Source organism: Pelophylax lessonae (genome assembly GCF_965119305.1).
Source record: "Pelophylax lessonae genome assembly, chromosome: 1".
Classification (NCBI taxonomy): domain Eukaryota; kingdom Metazoa; phylum Chordata; class Amphibia; order Anura; family Ranidae; genus Pelophylax; species Pelophylax lessonae.
Window position 1 is genome coordinate 703,468,335 of NC_138768.1, and position 25,602 is coordinate 703,493,936.

General features: G+C 39.3%; 1 protein-coding gene across 1 annotated transcript in view; it reads right to left on the reverse strand.

Moving 5' to 3' along the window:
• Nucleotides 1-25,602, reverse strand: part of GLRA3 (glycine receptor alpha 3) — a 369,294-nt gene that overhangs the window by 119,016 nt on the left and 224,676 nt on the right. Inside the window, 2 exon segments of the mRNA XM_082269464.1 lie at nt 2,490-2,572; nt 17,114-17,337. Coding sequence (XP_082125590.1) covers nt 2,490-2,572; nt 17,114-17,337 — 307 coding nt within the window.

The following is a 25,602-nucleotide window of genomic DNA, read 5'->3' on the forward strand; positions in this document are numbered from 1 at the left end:
TGGGTGCTCGGGGCTCCCGGTGGGACGGTAGCCCCGAGCAAAGCCGCGGAAGGCGGCGGGAGGGGGGGGACGTCCCCTCCCGCCCCCCCCGGGTAACGATCGAGCGGCTCCCGAGCCGCATCGATCGTTACCGACGGAAAGCCGACCGTCGGCTTCAAACAACGGTACCGGGATGATGCCTCTAGCTAGAGGCATCATCCCGGTATAACCACTCAAAGTCAGCCGACGTAGAGGTTACGTGACTGGTAGTAAAGTGGTTAAAGCCCAGTTCCTGTCCCATTGTATTTTGGTCGGTTCTGGTTGCCGAATTCCGAACTTTTTCTGCAAAAAGTTAGGAATTCGGCCAAATTTCGAACAGTCAATGTTCGGGTCAAACCGATGGTCGACCCAAAACGTTCGATCATCCCTAGTCAGTAACAGTAAAGAGAAGTGACAAGTTAAAGTCACAAAGGTTTCCATGGGTAGTTGTTTTCTGCTTGGAGGAATAGGTAGTTGAAGACAGGGACACTGTGAAAATGATGAGATTGTGATCATTGACAGGAAAGAGTGTGTTGGTGAGGTTGCAGGAAGTTAGAAAGTGAGAGAATACAAGGTCAAGGGTTTTACAATCAGAGTGAGTGGAGGACTGTGTCCATTGTGTTGGGTCAAAGGATGAGGGTTAGTTAAGAAGTTGATATGTAGCCAGACTGTTAGCATTATTGTGGATGGTAAAGTGACAAAGAATGATAGTGGGTATTTAAGAGGAGAGAAAGTAGGGTAGCCAAGCAGAGATGTCATAATGGAAGCATTGCACCTGTCCAGGGGTCCAGTAGATCACTGCCGTCCTTAGACATATTGGAGAAATCAGATGAATACAAAGGATGAATCTCAAAGGTAGAGAAGGATAGAGAGGGAGGTGTAGGATGTACTTGAAAGGTGTACAGTGGGGATAGAAAGAAACCAACTCCACCTCTTTTCTGTCCCCTGGGTCTGGGTGAGTGAGTCCAGTGGAGGCCACCGTGGGAGAGGGCAGCAGAAGAGGCAGAGTCAAACCCTTGAAGCCAAGATTCAGTAATGGCAAGAAGGTTAAGGGAATGAAAGACAAAAAGGTAATGGACCGAGGCGAGTGTGTTACAAACAGAGTAGATATTGCGCAGGGTACATGAGAAGGGGGGCCGGGGGTTGGCTTTTGGAAGCATGAGGGATAGAGATTAATCATGGCTGTTGTCAGAGGAAGGAGGGGGCCAGTTTTGGGGGTGGTAGTGAAATACCAGAGGGCCAGGATTAGGGGAGGTACCTCCAGAAATTGGGAGAAGAAGTAGGGCGAGGAAAGTAAGATGGGAGCAGGATGTACCGTATATGAGCACACATACCACACTGTCCTGGTGTTTGGATTAGTGTGTGGGTTAAGTATTTGCAGGAGGTGATATGTGCAGTGGCAGGGAGAGTGTAGGAGTGAGGGTGATAAATGTAAGCTATGAGGTGGAGAAGAGTGGAAATGTAATTAGAATTTGAGAACAGAGGATACTAGTGAGAGGAGGAATAGTAGAGGGATCATTCTGAAGGGTAGAGGGAGTAGGAATCAGACTTGTAAGAGATGCTTTACAAAATGTTGGTTGCTTGCAGTCAGTCCTGAGTGGGGAATATCTCTTTCTTGTTGTATCTTCTTACTGCTTTAGTTAAACTGCTGTGTTCCACTGTTTAACATTCATGCAAAAGAACACTCTGGCAAAAAATGCCCTGACTATGAATTGCCCCATAAGATGATCTAAATTTTAGGGAGATGAGGCAGGTAAGGGGTCATCACAAACACAGACCAAAGTCATAAAAGATAATTAATTATTTGATCACAAAAGACAAAATGATGTGAGAATCAATCGTCAAAATATGGACAAGTTTAAAAAGGATTTTAGATTGATTTCAAATACATCACTAGATGATTGATTTTGAATACATCCCAAGGTTGGGCTGGGATGTGGATGCCTAAAGATATGATAGATCTGGGTTCCCAACATAATGTAAAGGAGTTTTTAAGTTGATTGAATACAGAAAGGGAAAGCCAGACATTAAGAACCATGGTTTTAGGATTAGAGAGTAATCCAAAAAATATCAAAACCATTGATGAGGTAGGTGATCATGTGGGTTGGCTGAGAAATATAAAACAAGAGGTCACCCATGAAAGCTGAGAATAGGTTACTCACTCTTTCCTAACCTCTTTCCCCTGAAGAGCAAGGAAGGTTTTATGGTGCAGATAAATTGTTATATTGGTAATATTAAGAGTAAAGGAGATAAGGAGCAGCCTTGAAGTGTCCGGTAAATTTAAAGCAAACGATTTGCCAACATTTTTTGCAGAAATCAGGTATGTAGAATATTCATTATTCAATGTTTGATTAAAATGTCTGAAACTCAAAAACTAAAGTATTTAGAAACAAATTACATTACAAACTATGAAATCATAATTATACAAGAAGCAGGTTGTGTGAAATAAAATTGCATTTCTTATTACTTACAGCTCTCCAACTGCATAATACAAGTCTGCACATCCATAGGGAAATTCTTCAGATCCATAGGACAAGACAATGTAAGTGTCAATCTAAATAAATAAATACATTCACATACAAGTGTTAACATTAGATAATTCATATTTTAAAACAAAATTAGGACCAGCTTGTCATTTTATTAGGAAAGGCTAAATATGAACACTAGGGACAATATTCCCAAAGTGACGCTGCCAATTATACAAACAAACGCATCTAACAGGCACCTGGGCCATTCTGATAGCAAAGATTTTTGGGCATTGCCTCTAAACTTACACACATTCCTTTGGCACATTACTGTGATAAGACATCATTGGAAGGGCAATTAAGTGTCAGAGGTTTGCCTAATCAGAACTATGGCATAGCTATAGAGACTGTAGGCTGCTGCAAGAATATATAATTTATACTCATTAGCAGCCTTTTTAAAAGTGACAAAGTCCTTTTAAAGTATGAACATGCAGCATGATACAAACATTTAATCCATGACAAATAATTTACAGAGCGTTATAGATTATCTAAAGAGACAGCACAGCAATATGCCAAAAAATGATCAAATATTTGTAATGATAATATTTCTCCAGGAAGATTATTGAATTCTACAACCTAAAGTGGCCAATAAAATATAGATAAGAAAATCTCAGATAATTATTTTGATGGTCACATTGTACAGTAAGAGATAAAAAATATAACAATTAGGGATGAGTCAGTTTAACTAAATCTGGATTTCCTGCAATTCTGACTCATTTGTGGTGAGTAAATGTCTGTCAGGAGAACCAAAACATATAGTGAACTGGATTATCCCATTTCTAATTCCCTTACTTGTTGAATAGCATGAAAGAATCATTTTGCCAACCCTTAGTAAAGTAAAAACACAGGCACCCTCATTATAATATAAATGCCACACCAGAATTGCTTTTATCTGAATCTGTACATTGCCCATGCAGGGTAAAGCAGGGGGTTCCTTGTCATGTTGGCTTCCCCAGCTACATATACCTAACTTTGCTTTCCTTTTCCTCCTTGTTGCTGCTGAGATTGAAGAGAACAAGCCATGATTAGGTTCATGTCTTGAATCTTATATTGAGCTGAAGGCTCTCTCCCTGCTCTGTTATACCCTCGTCCTTGGATGGACTGGGCAAATGGAGAGAAAGAGAAGCAAAGGGAATGTAAGTATAAGCAGCTGATAGGGCGAGATTTTGCTTGTTTTGCATTGCAAAAATAATTAAAATACATACTTTCTCTTTATTTATGAAATCATCACATATTTACAGCATACCTGTCACCTTAATCCTTATGCACATCAAACATGCATATGTGTTTTCAATATTATTAATAGATTTGGACCAGTGACATTTTCACATTTGTACACTTTCCATTAGTCTGCATTACATCAGCATCTACATTTAAGGTCTGTTTCCAGTAGATTTGCAATATTGCTAGTGATACTAAAGGACAAACTGAATGGCATGCCTATGTTCTACTGTTAGTGTAAAGCTACAGGCTTCTCCTGACATTTCATTTTTAAAAACACAGTTTTGAAGTGATGTCCTCTTAATGACCTTGGGTGATTCTTGTTAAAGCGTCATGAATATATATTTAGATTGCAAAATACTGAGCAGTATATAAAAATTCAAACAAAAAATTATGCTATTCTAAATCGCTAAAAAAACATTCTGTATATTTGTCACATAGTATTGTGTTTAATAGACTAAAGAAAAAAAAAATGTGAGATTATCTGGTATCAGGGTATGATATTATTGGATTGATCTGAGTTTACCAGTCAGTTCTATCAATGTCTAATACAAATTGATATTTTATATACTTTTTACATACAGTATGTCTCAGCACATCCATTTTCCCTTTATGTACATGTTGTATTTTCTTGCGGGAAAGGGCTGTGAGGTGGTAGATAATTAGTCTAGTTTATTTTAATAATGTACTTTTTTGGTGTATGTGTTTTGTGTCACTCTACATTTTTGTTTTTCTGTTTTTACTGTTTCTGTGAAGGAAAAAAAAAAAAAAAAAAACAAATGAGGCAAATAGTGGGGACATTTTTGGTGCAAAAACATTTAAAGACTGGTATAATGAAGCTTAAACTTCTGGAACCTTTTTACGAAAAATAACTAAAATGTTTACGTAATTTCACTTTTGATTCCAATGCATTTTGGAAAATAGTAATATTTTGCCTACATTTCCTGATTTTTGATGACATTTCGGAGTATTAAAACACTCAATTTTATTCCTTACTTTATAAGAATGTTGACAGCAATTTTCTATATAAAAATAGGGTGGAGTTCTAAATCAACATTGCATATTGAGCACTGCCCAGTCATACCACACACACATAGAAGCCAGTATACTTACCACTGAAATGTGTAGCAAAATCAGGACTTGTATTATGATAAAGAACTCTTAACAGATAGATTGCCTTAAAGCTAATCTAAAAAGTGAGGTTTAAAAAACCTCACAAATGTTGCCAATTGTACTCAGTGGGCAAAGCTTATTGGGGTTCATTACATGCTGGGGAGTAGGGAAAGCATGTTTTGTATATTGAAGAGCCTACTATGGTGTACTCCTCAGCACATTCAGCATACCCCTTCATGAACACCTATAAAACCCCACCCACTTGCTCCGCATAACTTACCTCCCCATTGCACTGTAGTTGCCTACTGTGCTGCTACTAAATCTTGTTATGTGTGTTAGAATAAAGTGCACTTACTGACACTCTGTAAAGTTACAGGGACTGCCAGAGCAAGACTGAAAAGAAACAGTGTGTGCGCTGGAAAATCCCCTAGCTTACCCTATCAACATCAATATCATATGAGCTCTTATAGTTTCCACATAAATGCACTTTTTATTTTAATTATGTATTGTGCCTTTGTGCAATTTAAAATATTTACTGCCTATTAAGGATGGGCATACAGTTCAGCCTGAGCATCAGTTCGGGCCGAACATTTGCCTGTATGGCCATTTGCCGAACACCCAAATTTGCAGGGTGTTTGCCGGGAGTTCACCCCGATGAACACCCTGCAATGCACTGAGCACTGCACAGTGCATTCTGCGCCCTGATTGGACAAAGCTTTGCCCAATCAGGAGCGCAGTGTAAGCTGGTTGTTATGGAGCAGGGGCCGGGAAACTGGCCGCGGCATTCCTTAACAACAGATGAGTTATCAGTTGTCAATGGGTTTCCCCACTGACAGCTGAATTAAAAACAAAAAAAAGTGTTGGTAAAAAAAAAAAAAAAAACATAGTGGGGTCCCCCCCAAAATCCATACCAAACCCTTATCTGAGCATGCAGCCAGGCAGGTCAGGAAAGGGGAGGGGACAAGTGAGCACCCCCCCTCCTGAACCATTTCAGGCCACATGTCCTCAACATGGGGGGGTGGGTGCTTTCGGGTGGAGGAGCAGAGCCCCCCTGCCCCAAAGCACCCCCTTAACCACTTTCCGACCGCCGCACGACTATCTACGTCGGCAGTCAGCCCCTCACAGGCAAACTAACGTAGGGCTACGTTGATTGCTTGTGAGGGTCTAGGGAGCGAGCGCGCGCCCCCGGAGGCGCGCTCCCGCTCCCGCGTGGTCACGGACCCCCCCGCGCGTGTGACCAGCGGACCCGATGTCTGCCGGCCACTCGGCGATCGGCGGGGGAGAGGGAGAATGTCAGGCAGCTTGTGTAAACAAGCTGCCTGTCATTCTCCTCGCTGTAAAGACACTGATCACATGGATCTACTATGTAGATCCGTTGATCAGTGTCCTTACAGCTCAAGCCACAGCCAATCACAGTAGAAAGCACGCCCCTAGGGACACACACAGCCCCTCCCTCCCAAATAAAGTTAACCCCTTCACTACCAGTGTATTTTTACAGTAACAGTGCATATATATAGCACTGATTACTGTAGAAATGTCACTGGTAACCCCAAAAGTGTCAAAAATGTCAGTCAAGGGTCCGATCTGTCCGCCGCAATGTCGCAGTACCGCAAAAAAATCGCAGATCGCCGCCATTACGCGTTAAAAAAAAAAACAACAAAAATGACAAAAATCTTTCCCTTTGTTAGTAAACGCGATAACTTTTGCGCAAACCAATCAAAATACGCTTTTTGCGATTTTTTTTACCAAACATAGGTAGCATAAAACAAATTGGCCGAAAATGTTAAAAAATTTTGATTTTTACATTTTTTTTGGGGGGAATTTCATATAAAAAAATGTGAAAAATATTGCTATTTTTGCAAAATTGACGCTCTTTTTTTGTTTATAGCGCGTGATCAAAAAATCGCACAGGTGATCAAATACCACCAAAAGAAAGCTCTGTTTGTGGGAAAAAAAGGACGCCAAATTCGTTTAGGTACAGCGTCGCACGACCGCGCAATTGTCCGTTAAAGTCACGCAGTGCCGAATCGCAAAATACCCCCTGGTCGGAATGGGGGTAAAATCTTCCGGGGCTTAAGTGGTTAATGTTGACGGCATATGGCCTGGTATGGTTCAGGCGGGGGGGGGGCACTTGCTTGTCCCCTCCCCTTTCCTGACCTGCCAGGCTGCATGCTCGGATAAGGGTCTGGTATGGATTTTTTTTTTCAATAGCCGGCAATTTTGCTCTTTTTTTTTTTCTTTAAAAATGTTATGTATGCTACAGATGCGGCACTTTACACGCACATTAAGCGGATCCCCAAGGCACTAGATTTAAATGCATTTTTCCTTTTTTTTTGTTGCACTTTAAAGCATAATTAAAATCCCTGCTCCTGAAAAAACTATTGTTTGTAATTTTTTTTTTAATTAACACATGTCCCACAGGGCAGTTCCCTGACCCCCATACCCCCTTTATGGCCAATTACTTGCACATAAGCCATCAATTGGGCACTTTTGATTTTTCCTGTTTGGCTCCCATAGACTTCAATGGGGTTTGCCATTTGGGTAAGAACATTTCCCCTGTTCGAGAGTTCTGCTGCGAACTGAAGACGGGGTGTTCGGCCCATCTCTACTGCCTATACAGTAGTTTTCTTTATAAATGAATATGAAATATTTACACAAGGTGCAACACTTGGTATTTGATCTTTCCTTTGAGCTAAGGTTATTTAAAATGAAATGTTGCCTATGTTTAACTGACTATAATTTGAAGCAGTACGACCAGTGTTTGTGATTTTACATGATGAACCAATTATGGATATTGGGGGTAGCATAGAGAAATGTCAACTTTTTTCTTTGCTCCATCAGTAATGTTTCTCATGTTGAAGATACTGAAATGTTACAGTGCTCAAACATTTAGGCTCAGTTCACACTGCTGTGACATGGGATCTGATTTGTGAGACCCCAAGTCGCATGACATGTCTAATTAAATTTTTCCCTATGACAGCCATCTTAACTGATACTACACAAGTCGCTCCGACTTTAGACTTTAGAAAAGGATCCTGTATTACTTTGGTCTGACCTGGGTGCAATTTCAGACCTTGTAAAGGCTCCTAAATAGCATCCAAGTCAGATCAAATCGGAAGTCGCAGGGCAAAGTCGCAGTCGTACAACTTGTGTGAACTGAGCCTTAGTCCTTCTGCTTTGAATGTTTTAATCTATTTACAATGCATATTTATAAAAATAACTACAACAAAACAAAAAATGTAAAGCAGATAATAGTATTGCTGAAATAGGAGTCAGTGTTTGTGCTACTTCAGGTCCTCAAAGAATAAGTTCACTTTCTAATAAGAAATAATAAATGCACATTTTTTTGCAGGTAAAAAAATTTGCATTTACTTTTATTTTTTGTAGGAGCCTAGAAAGCATTGAACCCACGGTCAGCAGATCATGGGTTCCATGCAGGACTCCTATAGACTGTCAATGTAAGCTGTGTGCCCATACATTATACGGGCAGACAGTTTCACACTGACAGAAAGAATATGTTACATTTTCCACCCTGAATATTAGTGTAAATTGTTGCAAAAGGTGAACTTATCCTTTGAATGGGCTGAGTAGGGAAAAATTAAAAAACGATCAGGAGGTTGTTAAGCATTAAAATTGTAGTCAGAGATAGATGTTGTACATAAATGTCAATTTTTGTCAGACTTTAATTCATAATACGTTTTGCTTTACTCTTTGGTGTCACTCTCACATTAGCTTTTGTTCTCCCACAACTTGACTTTCACCTTATGACACAGATTGTCCTTTTGCCCTGTGATCTACCCTGGCCATTGTCTCTTCTGGACTGTTGCTCTCCAGCTCTTTCCGTGCACTTATCTTACTGCTATAACCCTATTGTCCCACACTCCACAATTCTTCTTCTGCACTTACTACACTGCTATCACGCTGTGTCCACTTAATTATTACTGTCTTAACACTGTGATCGCCATACTTCATCTTGCTCTATCGTGTTAGCAATATCTTACTCTGCTTTCCTATTTTATAAACCTAAACAGCACCAGGCTTACTTTCAAGCTGCCATCAAGACCTCTTGTCCCAGTATCTCTTGCTATACTCTTCTCTCTTGCCTGTCCATTTACCACTGTGGCCTACTGTTCAGTGTATCCCCCACCACTAGCAGCATAGGTCATGCTACCATCATCTAACCTCCAATGCCATCCCATCCCACACTCAACTATTATCCAATCCTCCCTATTTTTCACCTCCAATAAGATTCAACCCTGCTTCTTGCTCTCCTTCTTCATTAGGGTCCAATGTTGTTGTTTCCTCCCTACATCATGTTTAGATATTGCATCCCCTTCTCCCCTTTTCTTATAATTTAAATACACTTCTTTCTCTCCTCCCTCCACCAGAATCTGGTCCTGCTACTTCCTTCTCCACCACTATCCAATCACACTATTTCCTGACTTCCCCTATGAATCAGTACTGCTGTTTATTTCCATGATCAACATGTCCTGATATGACTGCTACTTCCTGCACATCTGCCAATGTTTCTTGTCTTGTGTGTCCTTAATTGAGGACACAAAAAGACAACAAAGGAAGGTTTTGGGATATCTCCTTGTAATACCAAAATGTGCATCACTAGCACTTATTTCATACTTCTTCATACTGTACATGGGAATTTGATTCACTTGGAAGATATTTACTATTATTTCAGTTGTGTCTTCAGGACACCAAGTTAAAGGAAATTTTCTAAATAGGGCACAGTCAGAAAAATAACATGATAGAGGTTTTAACCCTTCCCTCGTCTACCTATCCCTTGTACTGTGCACCTTACTTTGCAAAGTGAACAGCCTATTTTTCTTTGGTAAACCAACCCAAATGGATTGGTTTGCTAGAATGTTCAATCTAGCTAATAAAGCAGATGTAAGGTGAAAGTGAACATTATGCTGGATGGAGGCATCCAACCATCTGTTAAAGTCATAGTGTTTGGAATTAAATTTGAAATAATTAAAAATATTTACAGTATATGAATATTTCTTTGTACAACGTATCCTAAACTCAATCCATTTTTTTTATTTTAAAAAAAATATGCAGCTTTTTTATAGCAGATAGTGTGCAATTTTACAAAAGATAATACATCACATTATAAACTTTATTCCATATTATTGACCTAATGTTCAGCATAATAGCAACACAAAAACAATATCACTACAGCTAGAACAATATTGTACAATTATTGGTAGGATAAAGTGTTTTCTCTCTTGGTTTAACCTCAGAAAGCGTGTGGAATCCTTAAGGCCCTGTTATCACCCAGAGGTAGTTATTTGATCTAGGACAATGGAATAAGGATACTTGCGGGAGATAATGGTTTGAACAACAGTTTCAGGTCCTTTCAGCTTTGAACAAGTTATTAACAATAATAGAATATAATTAATAAAGTGAAAAAAAATAAAAATAAATAAAGTGTCCGGAAGCAGATGGAGCAGGACGCTGGTGAGAAGAGCTCCGTCTCTGCCTGCCACAATCTACCTCCATCCTCGCAGTCTTTCTCCCCCAGCAAACTCAAAAAGCCTTCAGGCTCTCCCTACACCATCCTGGGACATCTGTCTGGCATTATTGTGGGGGACAGGACCCGATCGGCGGAATGCCAGGACTGAGGCCTAACCGCGGGCCGGAGCCACGGTCTTTCCTATCGCGGGACGCGAGCGCATCGGCGGAGACCCGGTAAGGCCTGACACACTCTGGGGCCCTCCTTCCACCTCCCGGGCTACTCCCTCTCTGTTACAAGCCTCCTGCTCGGCCAAGGCACGGATTGAGAGACTCCCATCTACTCTCCAGGCAGCACTATTTGCCATCCTCCCTCCACATGGAGACACAGTGCTCCTATAGACTGCATTTTTATGTACTCATTAGTGTAGCCCCCAACCTTGCCTCTGTTCTGGTCGGCTGGATAATTGTCTATTCATCCTTTCACATCAGGACACAGCATTAACTGTTTCTCTTCCCTTGGACTATGCGACTCTGAATCGCGTCCCATTATAATGTGTGGTTAGCTCTTGCTGCAAAGGCTCACCAGTCAGTCTGCTCACAGCAGGTTCTCATTGCTTAACACTAATATCTTCTCTAATTCCAACATACCACATGTCACCAAAAAAAAAAAAAGGAAAGGCACTTCCAGGCCTGGCAAAATTACAGACTTTTTCCATATGCCTCGTAAATTTAATTTGACTGATACTTCTGCCGTGCCACGGAACTCATCCTCTAACATACCTGGAACTCATCCTCTAACATACCTGGACGCCATAGTAATGCGACCGTCCCTAACAACCATCACTCGCAGTCACCCCGCCCTTCGGGTGGTGCGGGATCTGGTGCGTCCTCCACCTCCTCCAGCCCAGAAAAATCTAAGCCTAGGCTTTAGGAGGACGGCCACCCCCGTTCTTCTGTGACAACGAATTCCTCTCTGGACTTCACCAGGGAACTACAGGACTCAATCCTTGAGTTCCCAACGTCCAATCAACCGGTTATGGATACCATTTTAAAGGACATGTTAGTTTCACTACGTACTACCATACATGAAGATATACTTACTCTGGCGCAACAATTCAAGTCGGAAGTGGCGGAGATTGACCACAGAGTGCCACATATAGAAAACAAAATGGGCGAATTCGCCTCTACCTTTAATGAGATGGTTGTTTCCCATAACGAACGGGACAAAGAAATCCATAAAATTAAAGTTAAACTGGCTGATCTGGAGGACAGATGAAGGCGTAACAATATTAAAATTTGTGGCATTCCAGAATCTGTGAAACCTCAGAACCTTAAAGACTTCATGATCAATATCCTGAAAGACGCCATTCCAGATGCCCCGTTAGGGGAACTAGTAGTGGACTGCATACATAGACTTCCGAAACCTAACCATGTCCCAGATGAGGTTCCCAGGGACACCTTTGCGAGAATCAATTACTTCCATATTAAAGTAACAACTCCTGGCTGTGGCCAGGAACAAGGACTCACTTCCTGACAGTATGGCAGATCTTTCCTTCTTTGCCGACCTGTCGGCGTACACAATACAACAACGCCGTCAATTGGCATCCATCACAGAACCTCTCCTCAATCACCGTATCCCCTACAGGTGGATCTACCCAGCGAAGCTACTAGTTACCTACAAAGGTTCTTCACATGTGATCGCCACGTTAAAAGGGGATTTCCGTCTACTTCAGGAATGGAAGATACTCGACCCGTGACCCAATCCTCACCCTTAAGCGGCATGCACACCTCATGCTCTGCAGCGCCACTCAGATGAGGACTCGGACTAATCCTGCTGCTACATACCCATCTACTTTTCCTTTTGGGACTGGTGAGCACTGTCCATATGATTTCTCACAGTCCCTTCATCCCCCCCGAAATATTAGCGGTAAACGCAGTTCACCGCCCGGATTCACACAGAATCGTACTTTTTTACAGTACTGGTGTGGTTTTCCAGTACGGTTTTGCCCTCCTACGGGCTATCTAGCTCCCCTTCGGGGTTGCCTTGATTGTTTTTTCTACTGTTTGTTTGTTTATGTTTTGCTCCTTTTTCTTTTTTCTTTCTTTTTTCATTCTCAGTGTACAGGAACTGCCAACTGACCCTTGAACTTTTCAGGCGCCTCGGGTGCCTGTGTATTTAAAGTCCAGGAACTGCTTATTTCATTGATTACTTCTTTCCAATATCTTTCCACTCCTGTTGTCATATCACCATGTCTTTTCAGGTAACATCTTTCAATGTTAAAGGGTTGAACAGCCCCCATAAACGTAGCATGGCATGGTGTGAAGCAATGCGCCTCCACTCTGACGTCCTCTGTTTACAGAAGACCCATTTTTCTTCTCTAAACCCGCCTTCCTTTTCCATTTGCCACTTTCCGTATATCTTTTTCTCCAACTCCACAAAGAAGAAGAACGGGGTAGTAGTGATTGCAATTAGAGATTCGGTCTCATTTGAGCAGAAAGACTTAATTTGTAATGAGAATGATAGGTTCATCATTCTGACCTGTGTGATAAACAATGTGTTATATACAGTGGTTAATGTCTACCTTCCCAACACTCATCAGCTGCGCTATCTGAACAGGTTATGGAAAAAATAGCTTCCGCCAGGGTTATTTAATACTTTGTGGCGATTTCAACGCCATTCCTGATACGAGTTACATGGCAGAGGTACTAGATAAATTCGGCTTTACAGGACAGATTCGCTCTGCAATTCTGGCCCTGTATTCCTCCCCCTCGGCGTATGTTTTCACGGAAGGAATGTTCTCTACCCCCTTTCTTATATAAAATGGGACGAGGCAAGGCTGCATGCTCTTCCCTTTTATATTTGCACTTATGATGGAACCCCTAGCCAAAAAAATTAGATCCCCCCACAATTTCTGGTATTGTCTCCAAAAGCTCCCACCATAAAATCACTTTGTTTGCGGATGACGTCATTCTATAAATTTCTGACCCACTTCAATCCCTTAAATACATTCAACAACTCCTACCTGATTTCAACGCAATCTCTTACTACAAAATAAATTAAGCTAAATCCCAAATGCTGGGCTTGGGTATTCCAGAGGACATTAAAAGTAAAATAATTAAGCAGTTTTAGTTCCAATGGGCCCATGATCACATTGACTACTTAGGCATTCAGTTGCCTTCTACACTCACAGATTTATACCGTTGCAACTTCTTTCCTCTTATTCAGAACACTAGACAGGAACTCTCGAAATTGAAGCAGTATTACCTTTCCTGGTCTGGCTGTTTGGCGGCGTTTAAAATGATCACCTTACCCAAAATACTTTACCTCTTTAGGACTAATCCCGTCCCGTTACCTAAATCATTCTCTTCAAGCATGCAATCTATAATCTCCGAGTTTATATGGGCGGGTAAAAAACCTAGGTGTTCATCAGCAGTGTTGATTAAGAGAAAACAAGTGGGGGGAATGTGTCTTCTGCATTTACAAGATTATTACATGGCATCTTTACTGGATCAATTTAGATATTGGTTTCACCCCTCTCATGACAAGCTCTGGTTGTCCTTGGAAAGCGATGCGGTATATCCTAACTCTTTACACAATCTCCTGCTGATCTCTCCACACTTACCTTCACATGAATTTAAAAACCACCTAACCCTTTTTGCCTCGTTGGAAGCATGGGGATCCTTTATATCTCATTCTACCATCTTGTCCTCTTCCCAGACTGTTCCCATCCCTCTCCTCTCCTTGTCCATCTCACGAAAACTTAGATTTATCCTTTTGGTCTCAATCTGGCATTACCCAGGTCACTGACCTACAATCCAAGGGTCATTTCCTCTCATTTGAGGATATTACCTCCTCATACCCAAGCCTGAGGAATGAGATATTTACATACTTAAGACTTAGGCACCTAGCCCACAGTTATCGTCTGGCCAACATAGACATTCCATCTCGAGCTTGGGTCTATTTCACTGCGGACACTCCCAAGAGTAAAGGCATTTCCCTGTTCTATTCCTTGCTGAAATCCAAATCACATTTCGTTAAGACCCCGTATATGTTGAAATGGGAAAGAGATTTCAACACATCTTCACAAAGGATCAATGGTTGAAAGCCATTTATTGTAACTACAAATATACCAAATGCATTAACCATGGGGAAATTGCCCAGAAGCTCCATCAGAGATGGTACTACACTCCCTATTTGTTGGCTACATTTCCAAAACCGGAAGGGCAGTCTTCAGATCAGTGCTGGAGAGGCTGCGACCATGTTGGCACCCTGCTCCACATGTTCCGGTCCTGTCTCCACCATCGCAGCTTTTGGGCTGTGTTTTTTTGCCTGATCTCTTCAGTCACTGGTCACCTCCTGAAACCTAATCCGGTTTTAGCCATTCTAAGCATAGCACTCTTCCCTTAGACTGACCTTTATGTTTATCCTTCATGCTTCTAGAATTACCCTGCTGAGACACTGGAAATCTGCTGAAGCCCCCGAAATTAGGGAGGTTATTAGGCAGGTTAATGAGATGTATGTATTTGAAAAAACTCTGGCGGTCCAGGATGGCCGTATCCCAAAATTTACCAAAGACTGGATGCCTTGGTGTTCACATTTTAAGTTAGATGATAAGGTATTTTGATGTACACCCTCTCTCACTGGTTATTTCGGTACGCTTTTATGGCTCTTTGTACTTTGTACTTTATGGCTCACTTGTAAATAACTCTTGTTATTTCATTATTTTTCTGCTGTAATGTATGTTTCTATATTTGTTTGTCTCTTATGCAACTTGGCTTATTTCTTTTTCTTGATATATTGTTTTCCCTTTAAGAGTCGGTTCACACAAGCGCGACTTGTCAGGCGACTTGTCAGCCTGACAAATCGCGCTCCCTCGCGGTCCAATGACCGCTACAGGAACCGTTCTAAAAGGAGCTACACAAGTCGCTCCGACTTAGAAAAAGGGTCCTGTACTACTTCGGGACGACCTCGGAGCGACTTGCATAGACTTCCATTATGTGAAGTCCCTGCAAGTCGCTCCAAAGTCATGGTGCACGGGACTGCACAAGTCGCCCCCAAAGTAGTAAGGAGTCGTGTCGCCTCAGTGTGAACCGGCTCTTTAAATACAATCAAAACATTTGTTAAAAAAATATATATATATATAATTAATAAATATACACAAAAGCTTGGGATGTAAGGAACTTGGTATGTACATTTTTGTTGATTTCCATGATTTTTTTTTTATAAAGTAATCATAATGAAGATGATACTTTTTTGCTAAATGCTTTATTTTAAAATAAAGGACGTAGCCTATTGCTTAGACCCTGGTGATTATGGAAGACAACATAAACAGTATATGTGTGTTGTACTTACAAAAGTTAATAAATCAAACTGCAAGTAAACCTACAGCGTTAAATGTTTTATGTCCTACCATGTCTTCACCTTCCTGCTTTATATCCTTCCATTGTAAGAAAATGACAAATAAACAAATATACTGTACCTCCTAACAAATCTACTAAACAGAAGGCAATTACATGTCCATGATCAGTGAATCACATCACTTATAATTTTTTTTTATTTTTTTGCTCTTGACATTATAGTTAAGATTCAGGGTAAAATTACACCCCAGGCTTCACTATGTGCCTCCTTGGATGCCATCTGCCGATTACACAGTAACTGCAACAAAGTGGCAGCTAAGTAGCATTGCCAGACTAAAACACATTTCACCTCCTTAATAGTTTACCTCCTCTGTAAGCCAGTTCATTATTTGTGATATAAGTAATGGTCTTGTGCAATTACCTAGATCGCATAGCACTTCATTTTTAGGTGCTATTTCTTCCTCCAATACTCCATGTTAGATGTGCAAGCCTTTTGGTACACTAAGTACAGTACACAGCTCTCTTCTCTCCTACCACACAGCCAGTGAATGTGGGGGGCACCAATGTCTCTGCAAAATATATTCTGCTTTCAAATATTGCTGGGACACGAGTCAGTGGTATTACAACATTAAATGTTACTGATGGTGGTGGGGGGATTTAATGATGTTGTCTAATATTGGTTGCCCCCACTGGGTGACCTAATGGAGTTGATTTATTCAAGCAAATAGGTTCTTAACTTTGAAAGGACATTTTCAAGTTTAGCGAACGAGGTTAAGTTCAATTTATTTTCATCATCCAATCATGTGCAAGCAAAAAAAAATATATATATATTTTCCTTGCACGTGACTTGATTTCCTTTGCAAAGTGACTTTTTACCATATTCACTAAGCTAAGAGAAAGTTTCCTAGCAAAGTAAACAGCCTATGTGTTTTTAATAAATCAACCCCAATATGTATCTCTGCTAAGTGAAATAAAATGGCATCAGTGGGAGTAACATATTCTACTGATCATAAATATTCATTCACTCACTATCCAGTTGTTAAATGATGTAATATGACCTATAGTGTAATATAATATGCAGTCTCTGAATTATATCATATGGTGCAGCTCAATGACAGTCTAAGGTATAATTTACAAATATAATTTCCTATTTTTTGTTCCATGGTGAGGATGTCCACTTTTTTCCCTTAGGCCTTTTTCATAACTTCCATCATACAACAAAGCTGATGGAAAAAACACTCAAGACAATATGAACCTTCACTGATTGATTGAATTGCCTTTTATATCAAAGCATGAGGCATGTGAGAGTTAAATATTTTGCAAAATGTATATGTATTTAACATCTTAGATACTTTTGCATAATAATGTAAAGCTTGAATAGTTGCTGTTTGACAAATGCGGCTACTTACCGAATAGAATATAGCACATTTCCATCCTTAAAGATTCTTAGGAGTTTGTTGTCTGTTGTAACTTCATGAAAGTTAGCACCTTTTTCATTTGCAAAGAATAAATCAGGTTTCCATATAGAATCCAGCATAGAAGGATCTAAATCTAAAGAGTCATCTGGATATTCACTGTATGCAAGACGTGGGTCATTCCACTTCTGTCGCAAAAATATATTCAAGCGGTAGTCCTGTAAAAAAGATTATTCTGATATAAGTATAGTATACAACAACCTCTTTTTGTAAATTAAGTAAGAAGATATAGGGCAGAATTAAATACTGTCCCTCATTAAAAAACAAGTGAAGCCATAAACATAAAGAAATATCAACTGCATTCTCTTAATAAACATAATGCCAGAACTAGAATTATTGGTTATAGCAGTCCAATGGTTAAGTATAAGGTCCTATTCACATCTCTGATGCTGACCATAAAATGAATGTGCAGCATTTTGTCCAACACATCACAGTACAACACACAGTAGTGCATTATCATGCGTTGTGGTGCCTTGTAACATGTGCACTGGAGCTCTGCTGCCCTTGTGAATTTGGGTGCTATTCAAAATGTACTGCAATAGACCCGATTGCAAAGGTTTGTTTCCCTTTGTGTTTAACTTTGGAAAGGGCTAGAGGATTTGTCATGACATAAAAAAAAAACAAATACATATGTGAGAAAAATATACCAAGGTATATTCCCCCACGCCAGGGAGTTAGTGTTAAAAAATATTATAAATAGATAATATATTAAAGTGATTGGTGCAGCAGCAGCTATAGAGTGAAAAAGTAGGTGATAATGATAGCCTTAATACTAAGGCCAGCTACAGCGCTTGCTGAATATACCCCTCGCGTGTATACAATAGTGGTTTGAGTAAATATCAAATTCTTGTAAAATGTTAAATATATAGATGCAATAAGTGCCCTAATTGCATAAATAATTAATTAAAAAATTACAATACAAAATAGTTACTAAATATTGGCAAAATAATGAAAGTGCAAATGATAGGTATACAATGTAAAAATATTCAAGTCCAAATAAGTGACTGTTGTGCCAAAACAGTTCGAATAATAAAAGTCTTTGTGCAAATGTGCTTATCCAGTAAATTCAAGGTACAGGTGCTCAAAAATGGATATCCATAAATTCTTGTGACATCAGCTTTCCTCACCGTGGTGTGGGTAAATTAAATAACTTACCAGATTCAATGGGTCCTATCTGCCATATGGCATTAGGACCACTAACGCTTAGTTGGCCCCCCGGGCCGGGATGGGTTCCCCTTTAAATCTCCAGTGGATTGGTGTAGGGTTCCTCCTCACGCCAGGGTTTAATTCAAGTATATGTGGGAAAAGGAAAAGCTCCAGATGGTGTAGTAGAGTTTAAAGTTTTTTATTACCCCCAAATGGGTTAAAAGAAAGTGGTACCATAAAACAAATAGTAAAAACGACTGGCCAGTGGTAGGCTAACAAGCTGCACGTCCTCTCTGGAGAGTGGCGAGCAGGGCTTCTGGATTGCGTTCCACCCGGCGTGACGTTGTTACGCTATGCATTCCAATCCTTACACATTTCGTCATTTCCTGTGACGTCTTCAGAGAGGATTTCTCTATTTGCAAATGCAGACAAACACCTCATACTACAACAATTTAGACAGCAGAAAATGCTTCAAATAGATAGCCACAAATTACTATTTTTTGCGGATTATTCTCAGGAGGTTTCTAACAAGGGTAAAGCCTTTTTGTGTATGTTACACGCTATTTCACAATCACATTCAATTTACAGTGGCATATCTCTCTGCATACACCACTGGAAACTGAGCAATATCTTCAAACTCACAACATCCAGCTTATAGGAGACAGCCCCCCCCCCCCCCGTCTGCCAAGAAAACATCTCTCTCTCATAAATCACAAAACAGTCCACGCAAGGACTCAACAAAGGTATGATTTGGGTTAAACCCAAATCCCAGTACAGTGTCATAATACCTATCATTAAAACTAAGAAGACGCTGACCCTTAATCTCCTTCATTGGACACTAGGTGGCAGGAGTAGCCATTCTGAGCTATTAATCCACCCAGACAGATGCTAAGGGTCTCTGGGACGGACTACTCGGTGTCACTTCTCATATGAAAAAAAAAGAAGCCCAATATCACCTTGGTTAAATGTTTATTTTACTGTTTAATTGATTGTTTATTTTATTACTCTTTTGCTAGCAGTATTTGTTACTCAATAAATCTTACTGTTCCGAAACGCCTCCGACTAGTACCACATTATAGGAAATGCCAACCCCTGACTTTTAACCAAAAAAAAAAAACCTCTGAATACACACCCCCTGAACAACTTTAAATTATCTAAAACACACTCAAACACTGAATTAAACCCCCTGACAGCATTATGGTTAACATTGTCTCATGGAATGTTAAGGGCCTTCGCTAGCCTAATAAAAGAATAAGGATCCTGAGACACTTGAATCATCATAAAGTGGATGTAGCCCTCCTCCAGGAAACAAATTTGCTGTCGGGGGATTTCCATAGGATGAGGAAGCTATGGGCAGGAGAGGTGGTGGGCTCTCCAGCAATAGACAGAAAGGCTTACGTATCTTGCTCCATAAAAACCTTTTCATATACACTCACTTCCACAGACAGAGATGATCAGGGCCGCTTGATATTCATAGGGCTCAAACTCGCATCATCTGCAATACAAGTCACTAACATATACGCCCCTAACTCTCCAGATGGGAAATTCTTCTCCAATATATCTGGGTGGGTGCTGAACTCCTCATCCCCTACATGTGGTAGGAGGGGATTTCAACTCAGTGATGGATGCAGGGGAAGACCGCAGTACACGCAGGGGTGGTAGACCCCTACCTACCGCTATACATTCTCACTCCTCCTCAGAGTATACTCTCTCACACTATCAAAGCCATCAATATGATAGATGCATGGAGGCTAATGGATCCAAGGAATATACCTTTTACTCCCACCCTCGATCACTGGCAAGACTAGACTACCTATTTTGCTCTCCAGAAACTAACAATAAGCTAAGATAATGTCCCTTATCTTCAACACAAAAATTCAAGAACTTGCTATATCAGATCATGCTTCTATCTCTATAGAACTCACCAAACGCCAACCTTGAAATATGCCCAGAGTGTGGAGATTCCCTTCCTATCTAGCACATAACTCAGATTTCCAACACATGCTTCAAACGGCATGGTCAGAATACGAAACCCATAATAAGCCGCATGACAGAAATCCCATCTTTTACTGGGAAACAGCCAAAGCTTACCTAAGGGGAAAGATGTTTCCACATTTAAACAGTCATCCATGCTCAAATATAAACAGGCGAGTGAGAAACTGCACAAATTGCTGCAAGCCATGTTCAACTCAAACACTGTAGAAACCAGACGGGACTGGCAAGAGGCAAGACGGGACTTTGACCTTTGGGCGGAACATCAGGAACACATTAAAATATCTAGATTTTATCTCCAAATGCATAAACGTGGAAACAAGTGCAGTAGGGTATTGGCTAGACCAGGGGTAAGCAACCTTGGCTCTCCAGCTCTTGTAGAACTGCAAGTCCCATAAGGCACTGCAAGACTCTGACAGCCACAGGCATGCCTCCCCAAGGCAGATGCATGATGGGATTTGTAGTTTCAGCACAGCTGGAGAGCCAAAGTTGCCTACCCCTGGGCTAGACTCACCAGAGACCCATACAAACAGACACACCTATCGGTGCTTAAGGACGATGATGATAACAAGGTATTGTTTGTATTGGCTCTCATCCTCCTCAAAGTACACCAACTCTACGCTGGAAGCAAGCTTTGTCTCTCCTTATACCCTATATTGGGAATCCTTCATTGCAAATGGACCTCCCTACCACACTCACTAGGACAAAATGCTCTATTCAGAGACTCCATCATTACCTGGAGAGAAATTTGAAAAAGGATTAAGCTTTCACCAGGGATATCAAGATATCTTCCTTTGCACGGAAACCCCATGTTCCCCCAAAGCTCGGTCCATGGAGCATTTGAACTTTGGAGAAGCCAAGGACTTTTTTCTCTTACCCAGATCTTCAACATAGAAACAGGGACTCCCCGACCATTCTCGGAACTTGCAACTACCTTCCACTTACCCAGTACCCACATTTTCTACTATAAACAAGCGGTCACATATGCTCGATCACTATGCCCGAATAAACTCAAAATATTTTTCCACTCTTTCCTAGACACTGTAATTCAAAGAAAAACATACTCAATCTCGGATGTCTATAAACATCTACTGTCTTACCCACAACGAGCGCTCAAGGACTTTCCCCCAACTAAATGGCACAAAGACATATCAGAACTTGACCTTCGAAATTAAAATTCTTAAAGGCTACAATAAAATATGTAAATACATGATCAATGAAACCTGGAGGGAAATGCAATTTAAACTAATGCACAGAGCTTACATACCTTTTACCTGCTCAGACCGTACCCAGACATTTATTAAATCCTGCCTTAAGTGTGGAACTCACATGCCATCCCTATATCACCGTTTATGGCTTTGCCACAAAATATCCACTTTCTGGGACCAGGTCTCCTCTTTCCTGATGAACATTATTGAAAAGGAGGTACCCAAAACCCCCCTCCTCTAACTATTCAGCTACGATAATCAAATCAACCATGTATCCACGCAAAAGGAAAACAAAGCAAACTTTCCACCATGGGCTCATTTATGTTTGCTAGCCGCAAGAAGAACTATTATGAAAACATGGACTCTACCCTCACTGCCCACCCTGACTTTGCTAAAAAGAGACTTAACCTATACTTAACTTCTCCCCATTTAAAACCCCCCTCATTGGGAAGACTTAAACAGCGGTTTGCCATTGTATGGGGGTGGAATTGCCTTTATTGTCCAATATCTGCCGCTATGACGTCTTTTGTTGTGTGAATTCCCTTCTCGTGTATGTTTTAAATTTGAATTTCTCTATGATTGCCTCAATAGTCTGTTTACTATTATTTTCCATGTGTTAAATACCACAAATATGTGAAATTTAATCACATCCAATAAAATTGTCTTTGGAAGAATAATCTTCGCTAAAATATGATTCGTATGTCTGCGGCAAAGATTTTGCCATTTTTTGTTGATTATGATCTGTACTATCTTTTATAAAATCTACTTCTGCCTTCATACATGCTTGTGCCAACTCCTCCTCTTCTCTTCTGTTTGTCTTTTTTATATATGCTATTGTAGATCTTAAGGTTACTCTAAGGAAAAACTGGACACAGAGTTGCAAAACTACATTCCTACCAAACTCTTCTTCATTAGGTGGAAATCCTTCATTGAATGTTCATTCTCGCCTACGGAAATTACAAATATAATAGCCTCTTTTCCATGTATGGAGTGGTACTACAAAGCAAATCTATAGAACTCTTTGGGATCATTAAAAATCCCCTAAGTCGGGGGAAAACTATATCACACCCAATGCAAATGTCATTGATTCTAAGTTAAATATACATCATCTATGTTCTGTTATGATAAGGTCGTATTTCTTGTCTAAAGTAACAAATAACGGACCAGTCAAGTTGAGACCTATTCAGTTTGTATTCTTCTGATTTTCCCTATTGGCTTTGATCTTGTATGTTTAGAAAATTTCAATAAACATATGTTTAAAAAAAAAAAAAAGTAAATAAGAAAAAAAAAGTATGTGTTTTATTTTCTATGTTCTATAGTGATAGTTTAAAAAAAAAAAAATGTAGTGTTGATGTAAATAAAATGTATATGATTTACTCAATAATTTGTCCCAATAAAAAAATAAATACAATTATTCTACTGATACACAGCATGGCACATTTCTTTGCAAATTATTTTTTTATTAAAAATTCATGCTAAATTAGAACAAATACAATGAAATGAAATTATTATTTTATTAAATAAATGTATTATTACACAGTTTGCCATGATAATTAAATGTGAACGTGTTTAAAATAAATTGTATTTTATCATTTATTGAACTCACAATGAAAGCAGCTTTCATCTTCAATAATCATTCCCTTGAAAAGTAAAATCAAATTGAAGTCAAAGGTCATTTTCATAGTTCTTACAAAAAGGAAAACTGAGAGTAGGTATATATGAATAAATAGTATAAAAGATGATCATACAAGGCTGGATTAAATATTAAGGATTAGTCCAATTTATACCAAAACAATAATTTAGGGATAAGTGAACAGATTTGAATTCAAGACAAATCACAGACATCTCAATTTACAAATATATATTTTTTCAGCAAAGAATAATACAATTTATTACACAGCTGTCCGGATGCTCAATTGAGTGATTATGATGATGTGATTGATCACACAGATCTGCCAATTCTCCTAATTTTCAGAAGATTTTTGGCTCACCAGAATATTGCCCTTCAGTGTGATGAGCAGGCAATCATACAATTCTGGATCCATGTGATCATGACATTTATTAATTATTTAATTATTTTCAAGTTCACATTAATATAATTAAAACATTTGGAAAATGTTGCAATTTACCTATTTACCTTGTGTGAATCAATTTTTTCAGCCATATACGACACAATTATAATATCTACATAGCGCAAATCCCTGGTAGATCCCATAGAGACAAGAAATAATAGACAGAAGTAAACCCAGCAGGATTACTTCTGAAAACATTTCCAGCATCCTAAGTACAATTTAACTTTTATAATTGTGCTCATATATTTTTACTTGATCTTCCTTTTATCATAAAATATTGTTTTTCAATGTTGTTATCTTAATATTTTAAGTATTACTGTTTACTGTAAGTATACAGAAATTCTACTTCTATTTTTACATTCATTAACTGCATTACCTCAGTTTCCAACCCATGCAGCAAACCAATAATAATGACTTACTGAGCAGCCTGGTATGTCATCAGGAACATACTATTATTATCTGAAAGCCTAGGGGCTTTACAATAAAGAGGTAGATTAATCATAGACTTTTACTTGCTATGTAGGAAGCTATTACAAAAATACTCCCAATGGGCAAACTGGATTTTCATTATTATGTCTCTGTGACTAGACATAATTTAAAAAAAAAGTTTTAAAAGACATGAATGTAAACTTTTTTTGTGTTCAAAATAAAATTCACAAAGGCCATTCGATTCCTGATTTATAATAACAATTTGCTCACTTGGTTGGTCATTGAGCTGCCTCAAAGTTCTGTGCATGCCTCCTGCAAGAAGCTCAATGGGCAACTGTACTAGAGCACACAGAAGGCTGATAAATGTGAAGCAGCTCTCTAACAAATACTTAAAGCACATAAAAAATGTGAAAAGATGAAATATCCCCCAATAAATTCTTAAAAAGTAAAAACTTAGTGCATTACAAATACAAAATTAAAAAAAAAAGTCTTATAACATATATACTGTATATACCAAATATCAAAAATTTCACCCAATTAAATTAAAATGATATAAATATCACTATGAACAGCCTAATGCACCTTAATCAATGTATATATTAGAGTCCAAACATAAAAAGTCCCCACAGTGACATAAAAGTGAGTGTCTTCCTAAAACTCATGCACACATAGTTACAAATCTTCTAATGTGCTACGCATTCTTCTTCTTCATTGCCTCCAGCAGCAAGAGCTTTTATAGATGGACCCTCACCTCTACAGTTTGACCTCTATGTTATAAGGAGGTCATAAAGACATGATACAATACAATATTCTGGTAACTAGCACAAATCCACAATCCTATCAGCGCTCTTTCCTTCCAAGCATATGTGATCTCAAAAATAAACAAAGGACCCCGTAGTGCTCTCTATTGCTATACCCCTGCAGCCTGGGATGCACAACCTTAATGCTCAGAGCAAACCTTGGATAGCTTGATGATGTTACATCTCCTCCCATTTAACACAGTGTTTCCTCATTGAACTTCTTCAAAGAACCACCACGTTATCTGGTGTTCACCACCACGTTATCTGGTGTCCTGCAGTAACAGGATCATGGATTTGTGCCAAAGTCACTGTGGGGACTATTCATGTTTTTATGATGTAATATATACATTGATGGAGGTGTGCACTGAGCTGTTCACAGTTTTATTTAAATATTTTTTTATTTAATTTGATGCATTTGTTATATATTTGAGATTTGTTTTATACGTATACTTTATATATATATATATATATATATATATATATATATATATATATATATATATATATATATATATATATATAGATATTTATATATATATATATATATATATATATATATATATATATGTATATGAACTTATTTTTGTATTTGTGATGCACACTAGGTTTTCACTTTTAAGTTTTTTCTTTTCTTTACATTTTTATGTGCTTTAAATACTTGTTGAGAGTGATGCACTGTTTTTTTATTTATGTATTTATTTCTATACTGTGGGAATGTGCAAATCATATTTAGTGCTGGCAGCTTGGGAGAGGTATATTTATTCAGTGACAGCGCA